The sequence below is a fragment of the Balaenoptera ricei genome, chromosome 18 (genome assembly GCF_028023285.1).
Source record: "Balaenoptera ricei isolate mBalRic1 chromosome 18, mBalRic1.hap2, whole genome shotgun sequence".
NCBI lineage: Eukaryota > Metazoa > Chordata > Mammalia > Artiodactyla > Balaenopteridae > Balaenoptera > Balaenoptera ricei.
In genome coordinates this window covers 12,056,861-12,084,282 of record NC_082656.1, presented here as the reverse complement: position 1 = coordinate 12,084,282, position 27,422 = coordinate 12,056,861, and the positions used below count along the sequence as shown (strand labels likewise).

The following is a 27,422-nucleotide window of genomic DNA, read 5'->3' as shown; positions in this document are numbered from 1 at the left end:
AGGAGAAAAGGTATCTGACATTTAGGTCAGGTGACATGATTAGGTGGAAACCCATTGCTGTCCTTAGAACTACAACAGTCTGCGTCCATTGTTCCTCCACTGCCTTTCCCAGTGGTTGGGGGATTAAAACCAAACCAAACCAAACCAAAGAAACCCAGAACAGAACAGAGAAAGGGGAAACAAAAGGTTATTAAAATGCAATTTATAGACATAAAATGGAATTAGAGATGACATTTTAACGGCGGACTTCTTGAGAGCCGAGGGATGGGAGGGAGGCGTTATTAGATTTGCTCAGCTTGATGAAGAACCGATGACTCAGATGTCACTTCCAATTTATTTTTCCTCATTTAATGCTGTTTATTATTTTAACCAACAATTTTCCTAATGCTTTCGAGTTCTTCTTTTGCATTTTGGTCATGCAAATAGAGCATTTCAGTCTAATTGAACAAATCCATACTAATCAGTGTGCAAATAATTGTGATAGTGGGAAGCTTCCTTCTAAAGCGAGAGACCTCTGCACTGGGGCATTCCCAAATGCGGAGTTATGGGGCACTTTGCCTGTAGATGGCAATAAAGAGCCAGTTACTGAGTAGACATCCCTGGGCTGAAACAGAAATGCAGGCCTTCATCTTCCTAACAGCAAGTGTACTTCAATTTTTTTTTTTTCTAAATAAAACGAACTGTACATTTTAAAAAAGATTAAAATCTCACATTGCTGTTCCGTGAACACTGGGATAGCCTAGTTTATAATCAGAATACCGAATCTTCTGAGCAGTTTTTAGTTTGAATGAGTGCCCCGGCATGTTTTTGAAATGCCTTTGTGAATTTTGTAGTAGAAACTGTCATCAGCATCATGCCAGTACCACACTTGAAAGCACTCATGAGCCTCTCCAGAAAGAAAGGTGGTCAACTTGCATCCTCTCATGGGCAGAATAGGGGAGTGGGCATACGTCATGATTATTGTTTCTCAAATCTGGGGATTGAATCTTTTATTCCTAGGTAGCCAAAGGCTAACAACTTATTCCAGGAGGAACAACTTTGAGAACTTATCCTGTCCTCTATTTATTGTACCTTTTGTTAATCATAAGCAATTTTTTAATATACAGCGAAAATTATTTTTCATTTTATTTTCTATATTTTCTTGGAGAAAATTTACTGTTTTATACCATATCTTTTTAGTTCAGAAATGTAATTGATTCACCTTTAAGAGTAGCTCTGCTTTTGAAGATTAACTCTTAAGAAATCCAAATTGCTGTGATTTATGGGGATTCAAAACTTGATTCTTTTCATCTTTTATTTCATATTTATGAAGGCCTCAAACTTAAGCTTCATGGGGTAAGATTTGGTGGGGGGGGGGGCGTCCAATCTGCTTTCTCTTAGGTGGCTAAAGCTGATTTCAGCACTTTATTGTAAAGCATTTTCCATTGCTCTAGAATATGAAGACGTGTTTATATCTTTTGAAATTGAGAGGATATTATTAAATGTGCATTCAAAACCTTGTTTGACAAATTAGATCTTTTCTAGCAAATTGGCCTCCGAGATATTCATGGGGGATTAGTGTCTTTTCTCGCCTTTTTATTTTCAATGTGCAGATTTAGGATATTAGCTAGTCACCCTGCAGAAGAGGCATCGTAACTCTATATACATATATAGTCAATGAAGAACAGCTTGGTCTGGAGTCTTAATACTTTAGCACAATGTCGATCCACTGAGTTGCCCCCATTTCTCTCTGCTCAGCTGGACCACGGGTTTACCATCAAGAGATCAGGGTCTTTGGACTACTACCAACAACCAGGAATGTATTGGATAAGGTATGAGATGGTGCAGCTCAAGTCAGTGTTTCCATGGCAACGTGCTGGCAGTCTCCATTAACCAGTTCCTTCAGTGGATAAACATGCTTTTGATTTGTTATCCAGTCCATATGCTGCTTTATCAGTTTCATTTTAATCTTGATTGAGATGCCACACCCCCTCATTCTTTTTTTTCACCCCATTATTCACACTGACATTTGCCAGCTTTCTTTCCATTGCACATGCTCAGTATCAATTTTCCTTACAGTTAAAAGGACAGTATATTTAGTGTTAATGTCAAAGCATTTGCCTGATGTTGCTAATTAAAACAATGATTTCTAGTGTTTTGTCCCTTAACAAATGGAAGAACAATAGTACCTTAGTATATGTTCTATAGAAGTATATACTGTCATTTTAAAATCATCAAGCCCGACCTTAACCTTAGTAGATGGATGAAACAATGCATTTACACCTTAGTCATAGAAGCTCCTCCGAGCACAGTGAGCTATAGAATGCATTGTGTGTGTTGGTAAGCTTGTGTTTTCAAATTCTCCACCTTTTTGTTTCATTTTGTTTTTGTTTTATTGTTACCTCTCTCCCCCTGGTACATCCCTTTATGTACTAGATATTGCATGAATTTATTTCTCCACATTTTGTAACGGTCAGATTACTTAGCTGGCTTATCTGCTCAAGCAAAAGGGACTATGGGAGGTATCGATTTTTTTTTAACTGGGTTAAGAATTCTATCCAGTCGTTTTCTATTCCAGTCAACTGCGCTGGCATTTCCTTCAAGGGGCATTGTTTGTGTCTCTTTAAGTTATCCACAGGCAGGATGAGTTTTGATGATATGAGAAATGAACTCTGAGAAGTCCTAGGCAACTTTTCTCCTCCATCTTAATGTTTCTGAAATGATCTCCAGGTAAAGCTCCACATCTTAGCGTTTGCTAAGAAAAAATTCCACTGGGTTTGGCATTTCCCCCAAATGATGGTGCCTTATGCTGTTCATGGAATAGACCAAGTTGTTAAAAAAAAAAAAAAAAAAGGGAAAGAAAAGAAAGAATAACGTATATAATATACAATTTAACCCCCAATTATTACTCTTAATTTTTTAATATAATTAGACGCTAGAATCAAAGGCATTAGAGATGCAGAAAAGGCTACCCTTTGACAAACTATCCAAATATCTAAGATTGTGATAATTTCTAAGCCTGCTGAAAGCAAGAAAATACCCAAACTTCAATAAATATCAAAGTCAGTTTTACATGGAAGGCTATTTGTATCTTCTAGACAGATTTGCATACAGGAGTTGCACACCCACCTTTTTATTTACCTAAATAAATAGCTTTATAGATACAGAAAGAACTTTTTTATTTTTAACCTTTTTTTGGGGGGGGGGGTGAATCCATCATGATTTGCCTTTGTGCAGACTCTTTTTACATGGAAGATGATCCATCCATCTTTTACTTTTTCCTGGAAGATAATATACGTTTTGAAGAGTGCACATGAGTGCACATCTCAACGAATTTTCACCAAGTGAGCACACCACTGTAAGCAGCACCCAGGTCAGGCACAGAACGTTCCTAGCACCCCCAGAGGACCCCCAGCCCCCAGGGCCCTTCCAGGAGGGTCACGCAGCCAGCCCTAAGGGTAAACGCTGACCTGGAGTCTGTCCACATTAATTAGCTTTGCCTGGTTTTGTTCTTTCTATAAATCGAATCATGCTCCGTCCTTTTTTAATTGTATGTCTCCTAACCTCAGGCATATTAACCAAACATATATGAGTACAGTTGCTATACAATTAAAAATAGGCATCAAATATGTCTAATTACAGTTGTGCATATTTGTATAACACAAATTACATATATAAATTTCCCAAAAAAACCCTCTAGAAAATTATATTACTAAATTTGTGGGCTTAGGCGGTGGGTGCAAAACACCAAACAAACACAGTAATTAATAAACGTAGCCAACTATAAAAAGGTCATTTGACTAAAATCCTAGCGATGGCTCCCATCAGCAGACAAAATGACACATCCCTGAATAATGGGCAGGAGCAGATGGAAGATAATCTCTTTTTTCTTTCACACATAAACTGCTCTGTTTTCCAGCTGGGGGCAGTAACAACAACGTTTATAGTTAATGCTGTACTAAACAGCGCACCCAGTATGTAAAGCTAAATTGGAGAAATGATGCTAAAGCTCTTGGGCATATATGCTTAATTAGGAGGTTTTATAATGTGCTGTTTAGCCCGGAACGAACACACTGTCCTCACTGACTGCACATGCTCGCCTTTTATCTCCACGGAAGTAGTGGGAGCATTTGTCTAACCGTGGTGGCAGCCAACTTTCTAACATAAACAGTCGTTGCAGGTGAAACAAACATCCCCACTCCCAGTTGTTGTGTTTACAAGGGCTCCTGGCCGTCTTCACTGCTCTGAGCACAACGCCTGGGAGGCGAGCTTGCATTTCGTAGGGCAGCTCACATCAGGGCAGAGGCTGGGGAAAGGCTCTTCGGGGTGCCCAGAATTCGGGCATGTCCCTCTTTTTTTTTTTTTTTTTTTTAAATTATTTATTTTTGGCTGTGTTGGGTCTTCGTTTCTGTGCGAGGGCTTTCCCTAGTTGTGGCAAGCGGGGGCCACTCTTCATCGCGGTGCGCGGGCCTCTCACTATCGTGGCCTCTCTTGTTGCGGAGCACAGGCTCCAGACGCGCAGGCTCAGCAATTGTGGCTCACGGGCCCAGTTGCTCCGCGGCATGTGGGATCTTCCCGGACCAGGGCTCGAACCCGTGTCCCCTGCATTGCCAGGCAGACCCTCAACCACTGCGCCACCAGGGAAGCCCCGGGCGTGTCCCTCTTAGTAGGCGTTTGGGGGACTGGAGGAATGGTGGGGCCGTGCCTCCTCCTCGCAGTCCTTCTCCTGCCTGGAACAGAGGGAGGCTTCCGAGCGGCAGCCAGGGGAGCAGCACCCTGCATGGCTGCTTCTTCCGGGAGACCTTGCTGCTGTCCCCCAGGGTCCGGAGGTGAGCCTCTCCCAGGAATGAGCTGCCTGGGCCATGCCACCCTCTCACACACATTCCTGCCTCTCTCAAGTGAAGCTGGCCCTGTGGCAGGTGCTGTGCCAGCAACACATGGAGAAGAATTCCTGCATCTTCTGCACGCAGAACAAGGCCACAGCCAGAACCTGATTAAATGAAACAAATATCAAAACAAGAAATACGCTAAGAACGCCAAATAAGAGAAAACGCGGAGGTGAGCTAGGACAGAAGGGGGGTTGAGGTCAGGCCTGGCATGACTCGCGTGCGTACTAGATTCAAGCACTGTCCTGAAACAGCGAGTAACGAGGCAGAGCAGCAGCAGCTGTACGCAGCCCTTGCAAGGCTGTTAGATGCTGTCGTGCTCGGGTGTGAAAAGGAGTGGGGTCAGTTAAATGCATCTTGCTCGGCGCAGGTTTGGAAGACCGGTTCCCACAAAAGCCAGAGAGGAACCCCCCACGTGGTGTGAGGAGGGTTCCAAAGGCACACAGCAAGTTGCAGGGCACAGGTTGCTTTAGGGACGGTGGCCTTGGCCTTGCTCTGCCGTGGAGAAAAGTCCCCCCATCCTCCATGAGTGTAGAAAGGGCTGCAGGAAGGACGGGCAGGGGCCTCTGTTCTAGGAAGGGATTAACCGCCCTCCGTACCCCAGCACTTAACACATAGAAGAGACATAGATTTAAACTTCAAAACCATCCAAACTGTGATTGCAGAGAAAAGTATAGGGGAGGTATGAGGTTTGGTATGGCAGCTGTACCGTGATGCTAAAAAGTGAGTTATTGGCCAGGAGGCTCAAAAGCTGGGCCACAGTACTTTGTATTATAGTTCCACAAATGGTCATTGAGAGAGACACAGGGCTAGTGAGACATCTGTGTTATTTTACCAAGTCAAACAGGTTGCTCGCTGTTTGAGATTTTATTTTGTTTCGTTTTACCTTCAGAGCCCCCTTAAGAGCAGATCCCAACAATATATATATTTGTCTTTTTAAAACTTAACGTACTTGCTATTAGAAATGAGAAATTTCCATGGCATTCCAAGACTTACTGATTGGGTGTAAACTGTATATGTTTTCCTGAGATTCCTGGTGATTGTCGGTATTGATGGAAAATTTTGTGGTATCGTATTTATTTTCATCTTGCTTCAGAACCTCTTTCCCTCTTTATGATTTAAAAAGATGCCTACACTCTATATTCTATGTATTCTTTCCTGCCATACTTTGCCTCCGTATGTTCCTCAGTGATGTTCACTGATAGGATGTAGGTTTTATCAGGTATAAATGTGTAGGAAAGAATAATCATGAACTTAATCGTAAGTATTGACACACTGTTATTCTATTAAGAAAGAGTGTAAATATCCATATGCTGAAGTCAAACAATTCTCAAATACATGTCAAACACATGACACTTCTAGAAACTAAAAAGTCTTGAAAATTGAAATGAAACAAATTTGATTAAAGATTGGCAGCTCTGTGCATGGAGAGTTGCATGGAGAGTCTGTGGCTTTGGTGTCAGGAAGCCCTGGTTTTGGATCCAGCCTGTCCTACTTACTGTGTTGTGACCTTGGGCAAGGTACATGTTCCTCCTCCTCTGATTCTTAGTTTCCCCATCTATAAAAATGAGACGAGTATTATCAACCTTCCAAATGTGGGGTGAAGATGACATGAGTGGCCTGTGCAAAAGCGCCTTCATGGACCCAGCCCAAATGAGGAGCCCAGAAAAGACTGTTCCAAGAGAAAATCATCCCCTCCACACCACACGAGAGACAGATTTTCCTGGGAAAACTGATCTCTCTCCAGATCCAAGCATTTGTTATTAAAGTAGAACCGTGACCTTTTTTGATGTTCTGATTGGGATAAACTGTTGAATAACTTATATGTTAGATTATTCATGAATTGGGGGCATTAAATTTTAGTCTATAGCCCCTGATGAAGTATAAGTTTAAAAAGTTATCCTCTAGGACAGGGATTGGCAAATTACAGCCAATGGGCCAAATCTAGCTCACTGCCTGGTTTTTAAATAAAGTTTTATTGGCACACAGCCACACCCATTCATTTATAAATTACCTATGGTTGCTTCTACTCTACAAGGGCAGAATTGAGTAGTTGTGTCAGAGAATCATATAGCCTACAGAGTCTAAAGTATTAACTCTTGGCCTTCCCAGAAAAAGTTTCTCAATTCCTGTTGTAGGAGAAAAATGTTCCTAAATTAAAAGGCAGGGGGTTCCCTGGCGGTCCAGTGGTTAGAACTCGGCGCTTTCACTGCTGCGGCCCTGGTTCGATCCCTGGTCAGGGAACTAAGATCCCGCAAGCTGTGTGGCATGGCCAAGTTAAAAAAAAAAAAAAAAATAGCACCACCTGGCGGGCTTGTTAAAAACTGTATCACCACCAGCTAGTGTAATGCACGGCACATAGAAGGCACTTCAATAAATATTTGTTAAATTAATGAATGATTGAATTTTCCCATGAAGGGACCATTAATATAGAGAAACCTTGATTGTGAAGATAAATGTGTTTTTTTAAGAGTTTGGACAATCAAACCACATATGAGATGCTCTACAGTAGCATCCCACTGTAGCAACCCAAGAGTAATTCTTCGGCAAAGCTAAAAAAATTGTTTTTGTAATAAAAGGAGTTACCCCTTAATCTACCTGCTTAGTAAGTTCTAAATTTTCATAGATTTTCTTAAGATAAACTATGCCTACACCTGTCCTTTAGTTTACTAGCATGATGAAGGAAAAACAACATGGCAGCTCAGCTTAGCTTCTGCTGTGAGAAAATCAGGGGCCGTAGGGCAGAGGAAACACATGAATTTTGCCCCCGAGAAACCTGACCTCAGGTGGCTATCATTTTAACCCCCTGATGGGAGGCCACCAGCAACCCTCTGCAGAGTTGGACCAATGTGGGCTTCTATTAAGAACCAGATCAGCGGGAGGAGCCTATATTTATGAAGTGGTGGGGAAGCGTGGGACCGCCCTGCCCCAGGAAATGAGGAATCACATTTAAGAGACGGGTACCTAGAAAGGAGCTTTGAAGGCCGCTGGTTTCATGAAGCCTCCTTTTGCCATTTAAATGGTCACCTTCACTTTAGGGAAATACCGTGTCTTAGATCCAGATACTGTGCAAGTTCCTGGCGAGACCCCCAAAAGGACATTAAAGGAAAACGAAACAGAACCATAATAAGCATGACAGCAAGCCAAAACAAAAAATGAGAAGGGTGGATATATCAATCTAGGTGTCAGTTTAATTTTACTATCAAGCAAAACTTTTCCAAAGTGGCAAGCAAATCGTAACTCAGTCCCTACAGAGTAAGGGCGAGCAAAGGAGAGAGCGTTCCTGAGATTAATGCCCCAACAGCTGCATCCCTGGCTCAGTCTCCTAGGTAGTATGAATAATGGATGGGCTCAAAGGCAACATGCACGGTAATGTTCTTTTATTAATGAAATGAAGACTGTTTGGGATGGCTGGCAATAAATTAAGAAAAGCGAAAAAGGAAAAACAGTCACCGTTTGCCTCTGAAAAATGCAGTTACTTAAATCCAATAATTACTGCCATGACAGAAAACATCGCCTCCGAACTTAAACGAGGTGCATCTCTTGTGGGTCCTGCACATAGTGCAGAACAGAAATATTTCTGATCCATAGACTGGAAGGCCCGTTGTTTGCTAAGAGAAAAACATAACCCATTTTAGTAGATTGATGGTGATATTAAGCATATTCAGGTATTTCATAGGTGGAAGTTTCCCTAGGAGGGAGGCACTGTACCTCAGCTCAGGCTGCGGACTGGGAAATGGCTTGATGTGGTTAGAAAACGTGTCCAAGGTCACATAATCAGCTGAGCTAGGACAAAAAGCTGGGTCTCCTGACTTCCCCCTGCTGCTGCTACCAAGGAGATTAAGCTAAGACTACCAGACAAGGCAAGCATTACACAGATGTGGGTGACTCAGACTTGCAAAAACAAAGTAATGCTCCAATTCATATTCTCACTTCATTCCTGACCTTCCGCCTCCATGCTGTATTTTTCCTATAACATTGCAAAGATAGGCCAGATGGGTACCTCCTAGGTATTTATGCTGATTTCCAAATTTAATATCAGAAAGAAGGACTGAAAATATCTGAGTACTGTGTGGAGGATAGTGTTGTTTCATTGTAACAGAAAAGGCCAAAGATGTATCTATTGTTGGGATAAATTGTCTGGGTATTAGGCAAGCACCGTCTCTGATTCGTGCATGCTTGGTGTTAGGGCAGGCACCAAAACGTGATGGATATGAATTTCTCTAAGAGCTCCAACTGCTATGTGTGTCGCCCCCAGATTTGCTGAGGTAACTGGCATGATCTTACCATTCCTCGGTTTTCACACTTCATCTAGCATCTCCTAAGGACACTCTGATCACCAAGAGCTTGCAATCTGAGGTAGGGATATGCAGTGCTTCTTTCACGTAGAGCAGGTTTATATTAGTTTCTCCATATCATTTTATTTGGTCAGTTATTTGGTCTGTTTGTCAGGATCCCCCGGTCCACTGTTAGCTGGCTATAGCCTCGCACACGACATAGCCGTTGTTATTGGGTACATATTTTAAATAACTAGATTAGAGCTTCCTATCTGGTTACTACTGGTCAACTCCAGAATCTCAAGAGATTTCTTGCTCACCTCTAACCTGTGATACTTAGCACCAAAATGTGATAATGCAGGCTTCAGATTCTCTTACGAGCTTTTAATGAAGTGATAACTTACTGAGGAAACACTTGGGAATTCTACTGCAAGTCCATTCATGTCTGTTCCACAAAGCTGCAAACCATGAGCAAAATAACTAATAAAATAATAAATCCGTTAGGAAGTCTTAAGTTTTAATGGAACATCAAGACTTAGGACCACCTTACCTTATGAAGATAGGCATTAGGGAGGAGAGACCCGATTTCCTTGGTATCTGGGAAATTTTTGTGATTGAGAAAGAGAAAAGCAGTCTTTCAGAAATGGTTGAAAGGGCCCTGAATATAAATCTATGATACAGCACTTCAGAGGGAAAGTTATGTTTTGAATGTTTTCTGGGGAGAAAATTATCAGTTGGATAATATATATTTTTATAGCAATACTTTAAAAAATTATGTGTTGGCCTATTATTCTATTTCTTTGCTGAATTCATCTGTCTTGAACTACATGTCGGGCCACAGAGTTCAACTGTAAAATTTTAACTGTACAGATTTTAGAGGCAATTAATTTTACAGCCACACTTAAAATTCTAAAGATATCATATATAACAGTGCTTACTGTGATCAGGAATTGGACCAAAATATGTAGTTGTTGAGTAGATAAATATATGAGGTTATTAATGTTATCTAACGTAAGCATTTGATCATATCTAAAACAAATTGCACTCTTAAATATGGGACTCTTAATACCTTTAACTTCTTACTCTTTTGTATTATAGAGTTGTTTGGGGTTCTATTTTCTTTTGTCATTGCTATTTGGAAAGTATATAATCACCTAAAATAATCTAATTCTGTATTAACTAAGAAATATTTAATATGTCCCTTATATGTGTGTCACAGTTGGCTCGGCATTCTGGAAAATGCAAAGAAGTTTCAGATCCTACCCTAGAGCAGCTTGCATGGGATTTGGGAAATATGCAAAGGAAAGGTAATAGGCCTGTGTGCAGTAAGTGTCAAAAGTTTGGTCAAGACAATACTTGCCTGAGGAATTTAGAAAGAAAAAGTGTGATGCAGAAGGTATAATTTGATCAAATCTTGGAAAATAGAGAAATGTGAGTGGGCAGGAAGTGGGAGAGGTGATGTCAGGTTGGTGAACACCGTAAGCCAGGATGCAGAGGTGGGCGTGACTAAAGTACCTTCAGAGAGATATCAGTTAGGACTGTTTGGATTGCAAGGGAAGAAAACCCAAACCAAACTGGCTTTCAGCAAAAAGAAGAAGTATGATTTTATATAATCTGAAAGGTCCAAAGGTTGGGTCTGGCTTCAGTGATGTGTGGATTCAGCACTCAGTAGGGCTTGGTTTCTTTCCATCCCTCCACTCTGCCTCCCCGTGATGGCTTTAGTCTGGAACTTCACGTGGTACCAGGATGTGGGAAGCAGCTCCAGGCTTGCCACCTCTCAGTTGGGATTCACTGTGAATGTGAAGTCTCAGTGAAAGTCTCCTCGTGTCCCGTGAACTGGGTCGGGTGCCCATCCTGAACCAATCACGGGTATTGGCGAACACAGTCAGCACAGGCTTGCTTCTGGGTCACAAGCCCATCTGCACCCCACCCTGAGAGATGGAGGTAGGGTCCCCTTCACTGGAACCACAGATTACGCGAGCGGGGGATGGAACCAAAGGGAAACCAAGGCATGGTTAACCGTAAGCTAAGTGGATGCTGTGTCCACTAGCGGGGACATGAGGTCTGCTGATATCACAGGCTCATTCTGAGTAATAACAGGAACTAGACCCTGGAAATTTTTATTGTAAGCACATTGTGACTGTTAGGACAAGGAGTTCAACTTTATGAGGAATTGTAAACAAATCGGACCTGGGGATAATTGACCTGTCAGCTGTGTGCAGGATGGGCTGGGGGTTGGGTGCTCTAGAGGGAAATAATGTGACCTCTGTTGTGCTTTCTCATATTTCTAAAGCCACAGCATTTGGAGAGTATCTCCGTGTGTGCTATGAGCTGTGGGGAACTCAGACAGGATTCCCAGACTTGATGTTGCCCTCCACACAGTCTACAACGTGGCAGGGAAGACAGTGCCTCAGAGTCAATTGCGTTGCAGGCAGGATGCACAGTGATAGCTGTACTGGGCTGCATGGGAACACAGCGAAGTTCTTAAAATGAACCACAGTCCACAGAGCCAGAAGCAGAATAAGCAGGAGCCCTGGGAGGAGAGGCCTGTGGACGGTGATGCCCTCTCAATCATCTTTGACAGCAAGTCTGTTGGGAGCACTAAGCATTGCTTGTGTAGCATTTGAGAATGTTGCGAGGACCTGGGTGGGTCAGGAACTGCCTGTCTATCATCAGACCCAGGTCTCCCTAGGAGTTTACAGACCCAGAATGGGATTGTACACGTGGTGGAGGCTGGCTTGCGGTCCCTGAGAGAGCTCTCGGGCCATCAGCCTGGGCAAGCCCTGGTCTTTTGGCCTCTGATGCTGCTCGTGCTATCTCCTCCCTGGCTTACCCTGGCTGGGATCAGAGGAGGGAACCACTGGAGTGCGGTGGCTCCTTTGAGTTCTGTTTCAATAGACTTTAAATGGGAAGAAATTGCCTGGGCCTCATGTGGGAGGAGAACTGAGTTCTATTCCTAGTCAGTGATGCGATACGGGCAAGTCTCTCCACATACCTGGGCCTCTCAGTTTCCCTGCCTGTAAAGGCAAAGCCCTGGGCAAAGAATGCTTTATAAATGCTCTTCCAATTCTAAGAGTCTATACATCCAACAGAAACAACCATCACACCCTTTTCCATGACCTGTGATCATGACATGCTATGTTTCCAAAAATAGCTGCTGTGAAGTTACTGGTGAATCAGCACAACTGAAAGCCCAGGAGCATTTGAGCATGAAGGCCCGTCAGCAAATGCCAGCATTTAAAAGCTGCTAACTAGAGAAACTGGCAGGAGTGGCCAGAACTGACTGCTTAAATGGGCCAGAGCAAGGGCTGTCCAGGCAGAGGGACAAGTAAGGAAGAGAATATGATTGACCTTATGAGCATCTGGAGAAATGCACATGAAAATAAGGGGGATGGGACCATCCAAGCCCATGAGTGCCACCAGTGTCTGCATAAGCTGCGTTACAGTATTGGTGGAGAAATGGCCCATTTCAGTGCTGACAGCCAAGAGCGTGACTTGGAATAATTGAGTCAATTATGGGGAGATGAGGTAAATATGGAGAAGGTGCCAGTGAGAGTGGGCAGGGAGGGAAAGTACTCTGAGATAAGTTCTAATGTGAGCTTTGTTTTGCATTGTTTTCCTCTGACCTGCAGTTCCTTCATTTCAAAACAATATCTTACGTTGTAAAGAAAAAAAACAAAACAAAACACCACCTTCCATTTCTGGGAGTCTTCGCCATTTTGAAAGCATTTGCACATCCATTTTTACATATAGCAACTCTGGAGGGTGGGAGGGCGTTATCCCTGCTCCTTATTTAACTGAGAACTAAGTGAACGGTTCCCACGGCCAGCAGTGGACGGAACAGGACTCAGAATTTCTGACTACAAACCCAATGTGCAGTTTCTCCCCGACGCCAGAGAACCTCAGTCCACTAGGCAGTATTAGTCCCATGCCAGTGACTGTTTTCTCAAGAAGGTAGAAATAAAAATATTTTTTATGACCAAGAGAAGCGTTTATATTACTCTTGGATTAACTACAGAGTGGTTTTTATGTGTCAGACTAAATAGACGCCTGTTTTTTTACATTCAACTCTACACAAACAGAGCATTTTCAGTTTGCTTTGAAAGCAAAATACCATGTGTTGTAACTTTACAATGTTTTAAATAAAGTTAGGAATTTGGATTTATGATGCTGAAAAATATCATAAAATCGGTGTGTATAAGACCAAGAACTATGTATGTGAGTTGAGGGTCCTTAAAAATTCGACACTTCGAAGAATCAAAGGTAGACATTTCAACACACCAGTTATTGAATCATTGTATTAACAATCTAGTGAAACAAGAAGTGAATTATTAAAGTTTATCTTCCTCATTGATTTGTAACACTGTTATTCAGTGTGTGGATAGTTTTTAAAGCAGAACAGTTCAGCCTCACGAAGCCATTTACTGTACTGGTTTCTATACACTGCCCCTCTTTCTTTATTACTTCATTCTGGAACTTTGATTGCCCCATTTTAGATCTGAGATTGCTCTAATGCTACACTGCAATTGTATGAGGGGCTTAGTTTTCACTTTGTTCTCAGAACCCGGCTGGCTATAAATTTATCTCTGTTCTTTGAAGAAGCTAACAGTAAATTTCCAAGAGGAAAAATGGTGGTATATACCCCTGTAGAGGAAAAGTAATCTCTTAAAAGCAGAATAACCTCCAGGCTACATCCTTTTAAAGAGGGACTTTCAAACAAGGATGCCTTCAACTTTTATATGTGTTCTGTATTTTTCTTCAGGCTTTGTACCTGCTCTTCTGCCCTCTGTGTAAGGTTTCTCTGTAATGATCTGTTCCTCCTCACACCCATTAAATCTGTAATGAAGTCATGCCCTTCCCAATCCTGATGTCATAATAACTTCCAGAGCTATGGCTGGAGAGCACATCCTGGAGATCATATGAGGTTTCCTCAGGAAAAGGAGGCATAGGGCCCAAGAGTTGGAATACCTACAACAAACATCAAACCTCAGTTTCGTAAATGACCACACACTACAATGAAAATGAACTTTTTGTAAAGGAAAATCCATGGGAAGGTTTCCATCAGGTTTAATTGCATTCAAAGCAGTTTTCAATTTCAGGCATTGGGTTCATTCAAATTAAACCCATCCTTGCCAGAGATTGAGCCACACTTTCTCATCAGCAGATAATAAGATCATTTAGAATGAGGAGGTGCTAAAATAACAGGACGAGCTTGTGGCTCTGTTTCCATGTCTGACAACTTCATCACCTCTCATCTTTATTAGACAGCTGCCTGGAGCTGAATGTTGATGAACGAGACATGCCTGGCGTTCTCACGTGTCAGACACACAGGCCCGAGGTTCCCATTTACCAGGGGGTCTCTGGCTAGGCTGGGAGCGACCGAGGGTATTATTAGACGTGGCGCTAGCGGAGGTCTGGGGAGGGCCAGGGAGCTGCTGAACCCACGACATCATCCATCCTGCCTGTGCCTGCGATGTCATGACCAGGTGCCCTTAGGAGCTGCTTCTGGGGGAGCAGAGGGCACCCCAGCAGTGGTGACCGTGGTCACCAAAAGGGAGCCATCGTGGACAGGTTAACTTAGCCAGCATATTTTTCTGACCTCAGAAAGTTCCAGAAGTCGTTCCTTTTGCCATTTCCTTCAGCCTAATTGTCCTCTTTCTCATTTTATGCCCCTGCTAGACCACCGCTCTTGATAAGGAGAGGCAGGTTTTCCGACGAAGACGCAACCCGGATGTGAGGAGCCGGTACAAGGCCCAGCCAGCTCCGCCCGAACTCAACTCGGAATCGGAAGACTACTCCCCGAGCTCCTCCGAGACTGTTCGCTCCCCAAACTCGCCCTTTTAATAAGACCCTTTCACTCGAAGTCCTAGCTTAACCCTTTGAGACTCTGAGATTTTTTTTTTCCAAATTTATGTAAAACAGTTTCATCTGATCTACCTAGCACTCAATGCTTGAATGGCCGAGCAGAACAGTGTTTTCTGGTATCCTTGTAGCGATTTCCCTTTGCTGAATGAGACTGTGACTTGTCGTTGGTGGAGATGGCAGCTTGCTGCTAATCGGGTCCTCAAAGGGTTAAGGCTATTTTGCAACTTTTTTAAACATAGAAGCAATGAATGTTTTCATCAGTCAATCTAGGATCTGCAGTATGTAACATAGCACTTGTTAACCCTCTGAGTGCATAGGATTTTATGGGGAACCCTTGGGGGATTTTTCAGGCCTTTGGATTTATATACACGTTTCTTGATATTGCTGCAGATCAAGGGGTTGTTATTAGATGCTGAGATGTCCAGACAAGAAGAACGTCTAGAATAATATCTTGCGTGTCCTTTTTTGTGGGTTTAGAACATGGCAGGTTTATAACTTAAGCATCAGCACCCCTCTTTCCTCTTCACAATCCTATTAAGAAAGGGGCTTTTTTTGCATTGGAGGTCTAACTGTCAGCTGCCCTGAGTCCTGCATCCCGAGTGGAGGGACTTGGGCCTGTGACCAACAGCCTGACCCAGAATATAGATGGTGCCCTCACCCCCAAATTGCCTCCATATGAAGATGTGCTGATGACGCCCCAGAAATGCTGCTTCCACTTCAGCTGCTGCTACTGCCAGCGCAGACCCTCAGGAAGGCACCATACCTTGTCCTGTGTTTGGTAAGTGAGGGTCTGCCTGCTCAGTATGAGACCTCTACAGGAAAAAACAAACAAAACACACAACTGGTGGAAAAGAGCAATAAATTGCCAGGTGCTCTATAGGGCTGGAATGTCAAACAGAAAGAGGCAACAAGATCCTGTTCTTTTTCTCACCTGCTTTTTCATGCATTTCAGTCTTCAGTGTGCAATCCACATAGAGTATGGAATCCATACAGAGGAGGAGCACCGGGGCATAGGGGCCCAGAGGCAGGTGCTCTGCAAGATGGCCGAGGAGAAAGCAGAGTGGGCAAACCGTCTAGAATAGTCTCAAAATGGTTTTTAAAGAAATAAACCATTGGGAAGATAATTCCATGTGCATCTTTGGGTTACCTACATATAGTCTCTCAGGGAGAACAGGATGGGAGACCTAGAGGGTATTCCTGAGGATAAAACTTCCACTCCCTAAGATGACCTTTTTATACAGCACTGTCTTTAGCCGTCCAGAGGGAGATGCTGTTTTCTCTCTTTGGGCCAAGTCCTGTCCGACACCTGTATTTTACTCCTGTTACCAAATCTTTCTCCCTAGCCCTGTGTCTCCCCAGGTGAGCTTCTACTGCAGTGTGTCACGTTCAGAATGGGGGCCTGAGGCAGCCTGTAGTCACTGCGATGCTTAGCGGGGAGGCTGGCCATGGGGTTGGGAGGCAGGGGCCCGACTCGAATGTCCTCCTAAGGTTTGCTCAACTCTGTGGCCCGGGAGACAGCCAGTGAGTGATGGCTCATGAAATGTGCATCTAGATGGCTGAACAGCACTCACTGTCTCGGCTCTGAAATGTCCTTCAGTGCCTGGAAGTCTTGAAATTTGTGTGCAGCACTTCCACAGTCAGTTCTTACTTTCAAATACAGACGGATCTTCGATGGCTGCTTTTTACTCTTCAACTGATGAAGGTATGGTCTATATTACTCTAGATTTTAAAATCACAGCATGTCATGACTTTTGCAAAATGGTTCCCCCAGTTTTTTGCTCTTTCACATTTAGGTTTATCTCTTCGGTCTGTGTTGTCTTGCCATGTATATATTAGATCATTTATTGAGATTCACCCCTGCCCCCCCGCTCCCTTTTAGAGGGTCCTGAAAGCTTAATACACAACATCACAAAGTAGCACAAATCAGCTGGGTTTTTTGGGGAGGAGGAGGAGGGCAGAACACGAGGAAGGGTGTGGCGTGTAGGTAGATTCCATATTAGTAAAGTACCCTGAACTGGTCAGAAACTACTGCTTTCTCTAGAACTCTAAAGCAAAGCACTATTCTAAGTAAGACTAAGGAGTAGGTAAATAGCTCGGCCTCAACTCTAAATGTGGGAATATGAAAAAGTCCTATGGGCAGAGACCTACCTACAGTAGATTGTGATTTTCCTTCCTTTCTCTGAATTACTGCGTTTCCCGTGGGCATTACATGTAGTGCTCCAATATCTAGCGTACAGACCTTACAGTGCATGGCTCAGGCCTTTTTCCATCCAAGTCTTGAAGGACTGTGGACCGTGTGAAGCTGTGGCGTGTTTCCCAGAACACTGCAGAGGGGTAGCTCGGAAGAATGCAGGGCCATTCAGCATGGGGATCCCAGTGCATCGCTGTAGAATTTGAGTGATCTATGCTGAATAAACAGCGGAATGTGACCTGTCAAGTAGAAATATTGAGTAATCAGATGGAATGCAGTCTTTTCAGCACTAAGCTGTTGAGATCCTGAATGTCAGAGATGTACTCAGAGGGTTAACAGACAAGCACAAGGCATGCTGATTACGTGGGTGTACCCAGACTGCTTTTGCTTTTAGCCAGTACTTTCTATTTTTTTTCCACAACATTCTTGGGATAGTTCAAGTTTGAAATAATTAAGTGGTGGTGTTCTTTAAGGAATTTCTATAACCAAATTGATCTTATTTTTTATTTCACTTTATTATAGAATAAACATGTACCATTATGGCAGTGTATCTATCTCTATAATTATCAATTTAATCATTGCCACAAGTGTCTCCATATTTTTTTTCCCTAAGTATTTAATATAGCTCTTATGGTGGTGGCCTGGTGATGGGGACTGTCTTTCCTTTATTGATACATGACCAACCATATGGTATTTTCAAGGGAATTTTAAGATTCATTTTGTTTCAGTTTGGTAGTAGACTTGTTAAGGCAAAAACTTTCATTACTTGCATCGTGTAAACCATCTCTGTAGATGAGAACTGTTCATATTGATGAACACATTTTTTTCTCGACATTGTAGCAGAAATCATTTTATTCGTCATAATCAATGAATATGTGATTTGCTCCAGATCGTTAGAAGGAAAAGTAAGATTTCAGTCATTGAAAATGTTTTTACTGTAGCCCTTATCTAACTTACACGTGGTGCATACTAAAATAAGCAGAGAAAAAATTGCAAATAAACTACTGAAAACGCTTGGTGTTCTGTGTTCAGTGAGACCTTCCTAGAACGTGCTCAGGACCCGCACGGGTGGTGGTTAACAGGCCCATCAGATATTGTTGAAAAAAAGCAATATATCCATGAATGAAGGCTAAAATCGCAATCCTTTACCCTTTGAGGTATATTTCAGTTGGAAAAAAAAAAAAAGAAAAGAAAAATTGGCTTAGCTTAGAGGGTCACGGAGCTATCATATGACCAAGGCTCATGCACATTAAATCATGGTTGTTTGCTGGCCAGCAGTGCCCATTGGACGACTCTATCGCCTGTGCTGAAAGGCAATTGTGCTTGAGGGAGAGCTTTCTTAATATTATTGTGTTGCCTGCTAGCCTCTCTGGGTCAGGATCTGTCAGCATTTCCATGATAAACTTCTAATTTCAAAGGTTTTTAATTTGACCATTAAAAGGTGCCCCAGGCTGAAGTTTGCTATAGAGGGCCTGTTCCAAAGAGTGAAGGTTCGCTGCCTTCTTTTCTCTGCACAATTCTCCGGAGAAAAGAACAACCAAAAAATCAGGTATGTCCGTCCCCTCATTGTAAATTCAGAATTTTAGAAAGCACCAAGATCCAAGATGGTAGTTTAATGTAATTATTCATTTGGATGTGGGTTTAAAAAAATTTAATGAGTCACCTGGCATATATTGTAGATAACGTATCTTTTCTATAATTTGTAAATCGTTAATTTTTTAAACTGCTATATGATTTGGGGGTGGGGCGAGGGGGAATCCAATCAAAGATTTTTTTAAATCTTGAAGTTGGTCAGTTCAAGGGTTAGCCTTTCCTGCGTGTTGTCTGCCATTTCCATTAAGAGTTCAGGAAAAATGCTCTCAGACAGACCCTTATTTTGAATGCAGTGATAGAGGGTCAGATTTCTGCTTCTTTGGGGGATACGGATTTCTTTATTTAATCAAGTTTCATGAAGCCATTCTGGTCTGTTGAGGAAAATAGTGATTAAAAGCACTTCCAAATTAACATTTTTGTCAATTCGGATATGATATAAGCACGTAAATTAACACACTTCACACTTTCTTGGTTTAAAGACAAAAAAATCAGCGAAACTTGAGGACACATTTGATCACTGCAAATGTGCTTTAAAAATTGGCTCAATGGTGCTTATACATGAAACAGTAACAAATGGGGTCCCTAGGACTGTCAGAAGGAATCTTTCATTTGTGTGTAGTTACATACTTGAGGAGGTGGTGCTTTTAAGGCAGTCTTTCATTTTTTAATCATCTCAAATATGCAACCATCCATCCAGTAACATTAAGGGTCGTAAACTGGTGGGAAACAGGAAATTCAATGTAGAAGCTGAGAATGCCTCTGGGTGGGGTGGTTTTTATTTTTCCTTTGGTTTTTTTTTGTTGTTGTTGTTGTCATTCTCGGGCTTCAACGCTGAAGCTATGCGATCATTTTTCAGTGAGTGAGCCTCTAACTGGCAGATGTTTTGATCATGAGGTTTGCAATCTCTTGCCCTTGGAGACAAGTGAGAGCTCTAGCTTCATACTTTTTCATAAAGGAAGAGCAATCTCTACAATTAAACCCTACCTGTAAATGTCCTCAACATTCTTTTTTGGTTAACTGATGTGAGACCCTTAATGTTGCTTCAGTGTAAAATTGTATATTTTTGTCTGTGATATACTTTATTAAGTTAAAGTAAATAATAGTTCTAAAAGCCTTCACTGTCAGTATTAAGAGAAAGTAGGATTTTAAAAGTGATGATAAAGATGCTATAATGTCAATTCATTCCAGTCCAATTGAATGGGGTAAGAAAAAGACCTTGAATAGTTCTCTAGGGACAATTTCTCACTGACCATTGACATTAATCTTTGATATATTCTCAGACAAAATAAAAAGAAATTGAAACTGGTCCAAGGTTAGAGTCACATCCTCAATAACTATTTTTTTAAATTTTATTAGGAAATTAATAATGGTCTTTTTCAATCTGGCTGAAAGAAAATTATTAAAGGATTAGTTGAGTGTGAAATTAAATAGTATTTTGCTCATGCATACTGAAAAGGTGGGCTAGGAACCTGATGCATTTAAACAAGTTTCTGAAAGGTTTCAATTTGGTGCAAGAAAAAAAAAAACAGTGTTTCCTTCGAAAATACTGGATTTATCAATTGCTGCATGGATCAGATGGCACAGGTTAATCTCTGATTTTCAGAATCTTAATGAAATAACTTCCAAACGATCTGTATCCATGATTAAAGCTGGAATGAGATCCGATTTTTTTCCTAATCTCTCAGTTTAAGCTAATAAATGTAGGTTAATGTGGATGAAATCATCTGGGATACATTATGTTCATTTATCAACTGAGCTTTTTTGATGTTGCCTGTTTTTATGTAAAACATGTTCTTAAAAGTTAATAAAATAATAGTACTTGGTGTATGAACTACTACGTAATACCCGAGCTCCAGTGTCCACTCCTCAGTTCACTTTGCCATAATGGAGTAAAATTTCATTTTAGTTCAATTCATAATTGACACATTCAGTCCATGAAGGAATAACCCAGCTGTGTTCTTGAGGGGAATTCTCTCTATGCAAGGCTTTAAAAATTAGTCATGCGGTCAGAGTGTAGCTTTCCCACATGTCCTTCCTAGCAGAGTGTATATTTCATGAGCATAATTCAAAAACAGCTATTCTAAAAATGTCCCTTTTCATATATTACCTTCCTGCCTGGGCCAGTGACTTGGATAAACACAAAGAAATCAAATACCATTCAGGCCTATTTTATCCTTCCACCTAACAAGATCTCCAGAGAAGAGTGTTGTTTTATCTGCTAACCTGTAATTAGCTGCCATTTTTATAGCGATGTCCCATTAGGCATCCCATTTGCAATACTGACCTTAGAGAAAATCGCCAAGCTGTACAAGGGAATAAATTTCTTTCTTACGTGAGTTGTTCAATGCTAGGAGATTGAAAAGTCGGCCAGCAAAAGTGACCGCAGGTCCCCTGGTGTCCTATGAAGGTGCCAGAATATCTCCGAGCACTTGTAAAATTAGCGGTCACCTTCCCGGCCATCTACGTGCTGCTGCTGCTACCGCTGTTGCTGTTGTTTTGCCTTTTGCTCCTCTGCAGTGAAATTGCTGGGTCCTTTCTAGGATTTTGGGGCAACTGCTGTGAAACAATAGCTAAAGTGATTGCTTCCTAAGGACCATTACCTTGTTTTATGAGGCTGGCAGCTTTGCCAAAAACCTGCCATCAGAAAAAAAACGTGTCCTGACACAGAAATATCAAACACCGGCAACTCTGGGATTGAGGATGATAAAACTGCCACATCAGGAAACTGGGAGAAAGGCCTTCCAGGACTCTGAAAGGTGGGACTTAATGTTCGGATAAGGAGGTTCTGCAAATGGTGGTAAATGGGCAAAATAAAACAGGAGAAGAAGCGTCCTAGGAAATTCCGTACACTACCTCCTTACACAGAAGGAAGGCTTTGCTCTATCTCAGAAGGTAGCCAGCTTCCCCAGCTCCAGAAGGGGCACCAAGGGAAGAGGGGGAGCCCCGCCCAGCCAGCTGGACCAGCCAAATCCATGCTGGCCGCCAGCTCTGTGACAGATGTCCTTGCCAGCTTGCCTGCACATCCAAATCATTCATTCAAATGTTTCTTGAGTAAGTGCCAGCACCATAGAGGGCACCCCATTTGGGCTTAGAAAAGAAAAGAGAAACTCCATTGTCCATTTTTTTTTTTTGCTGTGGATTAGAAGACTTTAAAGATGAGAAAATGTGTTTCTAGCTGCAAGGTTTGCTATTTGTCTCAGACTCCTGGTCCAGGGTTCAGATAACCCGGCCATCACATCCAATCAGGCTTTGTGGTTATGGCAACTTGGATTCTCTCACTTGAGGATGTGTTTACCATCTGCCTGTTCAGTGGTGCACACACCCTGTGCTACTCTTGGCTCCGCTCCTGGCCTCTGAGGTAGAAGGCTCCCAGAGTCTTCTCTGCCGTTTGTAATTAGCATGCGATTTACAACTGTCACAGACTAGCACATCTATTCAACAAGCATTCTCCAGGACCTACTGTGAGTGACGCACCACATGGAAGCTAAGATGAACAAGACACCGTTCCTGTTCTTAAGAATCTCACATCTAGTGAGAAATCGTCTCCTCTGGATGTCCATGGGTTGGGGCACCTGATTTATCACTCACAGATGGCCGAACAACAGTTTGTCGGGGGCGAGGCACCCCTACCAGCCCGAGACTGGCCCCCTCAGCATGCGTAGACTGTGCTCCTGTGAGCAAGCCAACCATCAGTCACATGCAAATACATCTGTGGCCTGCTCTGTTACAACAATTCATATAGTCACGTGTCACCCTTAGAAAGCCCCTGGAAGGAGGCAAAGATGGGAAGGAAATAGGAGACGGAGAGAGGGAGGGAAGGAAGAAATGAAGGCTGCTGACACCAAAGTTGCCCCAGTCTTAAGACCTAGTGTGTTATTTGGGACTTTAAAGGGAAGGAAGAGTATTAATGTCCCACAGTGTGCTCCTCAGGCCCAGTCCAAGGACGTGCTCTGTGGGAATCATAGAACATACCTCAGTGTAGGTTTAACATGGTCTCTTCCACACCCTTCATCCAGGGGAGTGCCCCCCACCCCCTGTGATAGGATGAATAATAAGACTCCACCGATAGAACCATCAACGCATTTCTTTAGGAAGCAGGGGGTGGGGTGTTTCCCAAAAATGTTCTAATTCTCACACTTCACTGTCCATTCTGTCCTTGACTTTCGAGATCCTCTTGGAGGACCCATTCCCTTGAACCTGGGAATTCCTAGTAACAGGAATTTCAACCTGGGGGGCCCCTCCGCCATCTGCCAACAGGGCACATCGTCTACTCCCATCTCCAGCAAGCTCCTATCAGGTGCCAGTCCCACTGCTGGATCCTGGGATCCATCCTGGCAGCACGAGATAAAAGACCTAGCCACTGCCTCCCCGACGACTGAGGTCCCGTGCAGGAAGCAAGTAAATAGAGAGACATCAACCAGCATGAGCAGGGCCGTGAGAGGAGAGCATGCGGTACTTTGCAGGCACTTTGGAAGTTCATCTAACTGAGATGGAGGGGCGAGGGGATTCAGAGGAGGCTTCCCGGAGCAGGTGACCCTGAGTGAGTGTCTGAAGGATAAGTAGGAATCAGCCAAGAGAACGAGGAACGTATTTTAAGTCATGGGAACATACTTAGAGAACATGGTGGAGCTCAGAATGGGTAAGAGGGAGGTTTAAGGGTGGTCCTAAGGAGGCCAGGGTACAGCCCAGGGAGCTGGGACCCTCAGACCCTCAGCTATCATGCAGGAGAACAGGCATGGAGATCAGCCCATCTCCTCGCTGTGTGTGCTCAGAATGTGGTGGGTAAACTTAAAAATGAAACAGCCCCAGATTCTGGGTCACCAGAGCTGGTTAAGGAGGAAGGGGAGCTGGGTGGATGACTCTTGGGGGGACATTAGAGACACTTCCCGAAATAACACGGATCCTAATGGATCCCTCACGGCAATTGCAGAGGGCAGCCTCCCTGTGCAAATGGAAAGGCCAGTCATGTGTTAATCCTTTCCTACAGGAGTAGAGTCTCCAACTCACAAAGCTTCGTAGCTCACAGGGGGGAAAAAATCACTTCCTTCTCGCCTATGTTGCTTCACTGCTGATAAAAAAAGGAAAAGAGAAATCCACTGACCCTGAAAATAGCTCTCTCTCTCCTCCTTCTGGGACAAATCCACATCATCACCTTTCCCTCCAGCAGGGTGATAATTAACGTTCCACCCCAGAGACGTTTCATTATTCCATCAGAATTACCTATTAATTTGCTGGATTCTTCCGATGAAGCGGTGAACTTGTCATGATGGGAACATTGTTCAGAATGTGAAATATCCTTCATTTTCAACAGGTAAATCAAAGCCCAAACCAACCTAGACATGTTTAATTTCCTCTCTCGACATGGTCCCCTCTGTTCTCACTGTTGTGGATGTTTCATTTTTCAACAACATTTTCTAAGTTCTCTGCTCTTGTGCTGAGCAAACTGTTTGGGCTTCATCAATAGCTTCTATTGTTTCTAATTTCTCTGTAGAGGAAGGCTCACACTGGCTTCTTAAATTGGAAAACTGAACATTTCCTGCTCGGGATGGGAGGGAGGCCTCATTCCAACACTTGCATCTGCTGATTCTCTCATGGGACTTCTGCCCAGCGGTTTTGTGGGTTCTCCTGAATTGCCCGCACCTTGGTGTGCTTTTCTGTAAAAATGTTGTCGGCGCGTACGTGTGCCTCGATTCCGCTGCCTCTCGGGGCCTCTCACAACAGGGCCTTCCTCTCTCAACATGTCTGTACCAAAAATGTCTGATGAAAACACACCAAGAGCAGCCCTGGTGCAGAAAAGGAGGGAGGCAACTATCACCTAGGCAATTGGGTCTCTGGAATAAAAGAGCATGGAGACCCGCCAGCCTGGTTGACCAGGTGCCGGGAGGAGGTCTGATCACTGCTGAGCCTCGGATATCTTTAGTGTCAGCCGACCAGCTTCCGTGAGCCCCTGTTAACCAGAGCCCAGGAGTTACAGTAGCAGAGGATGCCCTTGGACCTAAAGGGTCACTCCTATCTGTCATGATCAAGATTATCCAACTCAGCTCTGTCCCCAACTTGTCAGCAGGGTTTGCTCTAAAGGAGAGGAACTTTCTAGGTGAGACAGAGGCCAGGGGCTCTTGGGGCCAAGTCAGGCCTCCTCCCAGTGCCCAGCTCCACTCATCAGTGTTTCAGCAAAAACAGCCCCATAAACCCCACCACGGCCATGTTCAGTCCCCTCCCAAGAGGCACGTCTGCTGCCTGAAAACCATGCGGCCTCTCCACCATAAATGCCCAAGGTTTTGCTTCTCCTTAGTGTGGCCCTAAATCCAGACTGGCCTCTGGGCAAACTCTGGCCCCGGCCTCCATCATGCCTCTTCAAGTCTGGAGATTTGGGAATCATTTCCAAGAAAGTTAGCTTTCACAAGAGAGACCATGTGCCCCTATTCGAGGAACAGACACCATTTTGAGGAAGTCAAAGTACAGTGGCTGGGTAGGCTGTTTGCTGTTTCCTGCCCTGCGGGTCATGAACACGTCCTGAGAAATATCCGCGATACCGTAACTCATTCTGAAAGCCTCGCTAGCCAGGGAACACGTGACGTAGAGACAGAGCTTCTCCATTCTATGTCTGTTGCATCAACATTTAGCTCTAAAAGCTCAGACCCAGAACCACCGCTGCTTCTGTGCTGCTGGAGTCAGCAGGCTCCCTCCCCCACTCCGCAGCATCGGGCGGAGGTGGTGCCGGTACTGGAGTTCCTAGTGGTATCACTACCTAGTTATCCAAAAAGTGTGTACGTGTGAGTGGTACGCGATGTGTGCGTATGTGTGTATGCATGTATGTGCTATGTGTGGTGTGTGTGTATGCGTGTATGTGTGTGTGTATGTGCCTATGTGTATGGTGTGAATGTGATGTCTGTGGATGTGTGTATTTGTGTGTGTGTATATATGTGTGTGCATGTATGTGTGGTGTGTATGTGCTGTGTGTATGTATGTATGTATATGTTGGGGGGGGGCATGGTGATTAAAAAATGTGAGTCCACATCACACAACGCAGCAAGCTTCCTGCTGCAGGCAGCCTAACTGTCCCAAGTCTCTGCCATCTTATTATCCCCCAGAAAGATGATTCCGCCCCCCCACCGCCCGTGTCAGGCTTAGTAGTCTTCTGTAACATGGGACCAGCTCCTGGCCACAGCCGGCCTCCTAGGGCTCTGTTTACTCTCCTACACTGTCATCCGCTTCACCACTAGCCACCAGTGTGGGAGACAGCTGCCGTGACTTTAGATTTGAGTGGTCAGCCTCAAAAGTCTTGCCGTAAATCAGGGAGGCACAACCTGGCACTTGGAAAATGAGGTGCCCTTTTCTCCAATCCAAGCTCCTATACTTTCAGTTCCAGGCAGGAGTGTCCTGTCTCCCCGCTTTCCCCCAACGCTGCTGCTCTTCACAGATATCCGATGTGAAAGGCTGCCTGCTGGCTACTGGCGTCTTAAAAATGTTTACATGTGAAATCACCAGACCATTATCCTTCTTCCACCCGGGCCCAGCTCTAACAAACAATCAACCGGTTGCCCTCCGATATTGACTTTCTTTCTTCCTGTTGGTTTGGCTGACAGTAGGATGCCTGCTGGGACACTGGCCGTGTCTCTGGAGAGTGAGGGTCACAGGAAGGACCCTTATCTGGTGATGGGGTCACGGGAAGGAAAGGGCCACATTTGTAAGTATAAGCGGGGACTCATTTTGTGCAGTGGATGAAAACTTCTGAGGGTGAGAGTCTGAAATTCCCCTTTTCCTGGGAAAGCATCTATTTTCCTCTATTTGGTTTCAGCCATACCTAAAAGCCAAGTATAAGCTAGGGTTTCCAAAAAAGAGAATTCTCAAGTTCATGAACCACAGCTAATTCAGTCCAATGTGTCCCTCCGGCCAGCAGCTCCCTGAGCAGAGATCTCTTCACAGGCGTCAAACCACTTGCTATAAACATTCTCTAAGGACTCCAAGCTAAGACCATAGGTCACCTATGAGGACGCAAGTGAGAGCATCATCAGAGCTTTGCCACCAGCTGGGGACATACTCACATCACTGCACAGGCTCAGGGATCTCAACAGCACAACCTGTCTGCTTAGGACATCAAGTTCCAAACCTTGCATGGCAGGAAATGTGGCTGGTGAGGACATCATGGGGACCTATGTGCCTTATGAAGCAATGAAGAGGCATTGAAGGGTTTTAGGTAGGGTGTGGCATGCTGAGATGTATGCTTGTAAAAGATGACTGTCATGAGTAGAGGCTTGTTCGAAAGGGGACAAGCCTGGCGACTGGAAAACCCATTAGGGGACTGGTAATATTTTAGGACGAGATAGTGAAGTCCTAAAGTGGGCAGTGGTGATAGGAATGGAGAGGAGGAAAGGCACTAAGGACATGTTTAGGAGGCCAAATCTATCAGCAGAACCTATTTCTCATGGGTGATTTGGTGAGCGCCGTGTGACTAGCCGAGGAGGGAAGAGGACAGGGCGAGTGTGCTGGGGTGGTGGACCAGGCTGGTTTTGAAAATATTGAGTTTAGTGGACTGTGGAGCGTCTGGGAGGGGAGAACCCGCAGGAACAAGGCTGGGCTGCACACAGGGGTGTGGGAGTGGAGCAAAAAGCGATATTTGAAACTTTTAAG

The 27,422-nt window shown here is 43.7% G+C and overlaps 1 protein-coding gene and 1 long non-coding RNA gene across 3 annotated transcripts in view; both read left to right on the top strand.

Moving 5' to 3' along the window:
• Positions 1–18,034, top strand: part of DCLK1 (doublecortin like kinase 1) — a 328,932-nt gene extending 310,898 nt beyond the window's left edge. For both annotated transcript variants that reach the window (XM_059902575.1, XM_059902574.1), the window contains exon 17: positions 14,822–18,034. In XM_059902575.1, the coding sequence (XP_059758558.1) occupies positions 14,822–14,986 (165 nt within the window). In that variant the 3' untranslated portion in view covers positions 14,987–18,034. The remainder of the gene's footprint in view (positions 1–14,821) is intronic.
• A 457-nt stretch (positions 18,035–18,491) lies between these two features.
• LOC132352244 (uncharacterized) overlaps positions 18,492–27,422 on the top strand; it is a 28,540-nt gene continuing 19,609 nt past the window's right edge. Inside the window, exon 1 of the long non-coding RNA XR_009498639.1 lies at positions 18,492–18,747. This is a non-coding gene — a long non-coding RNA (uncharacterized LOC132352244). The remainder of the gene's footprint in view (positions 18,748–27,422) is intronic.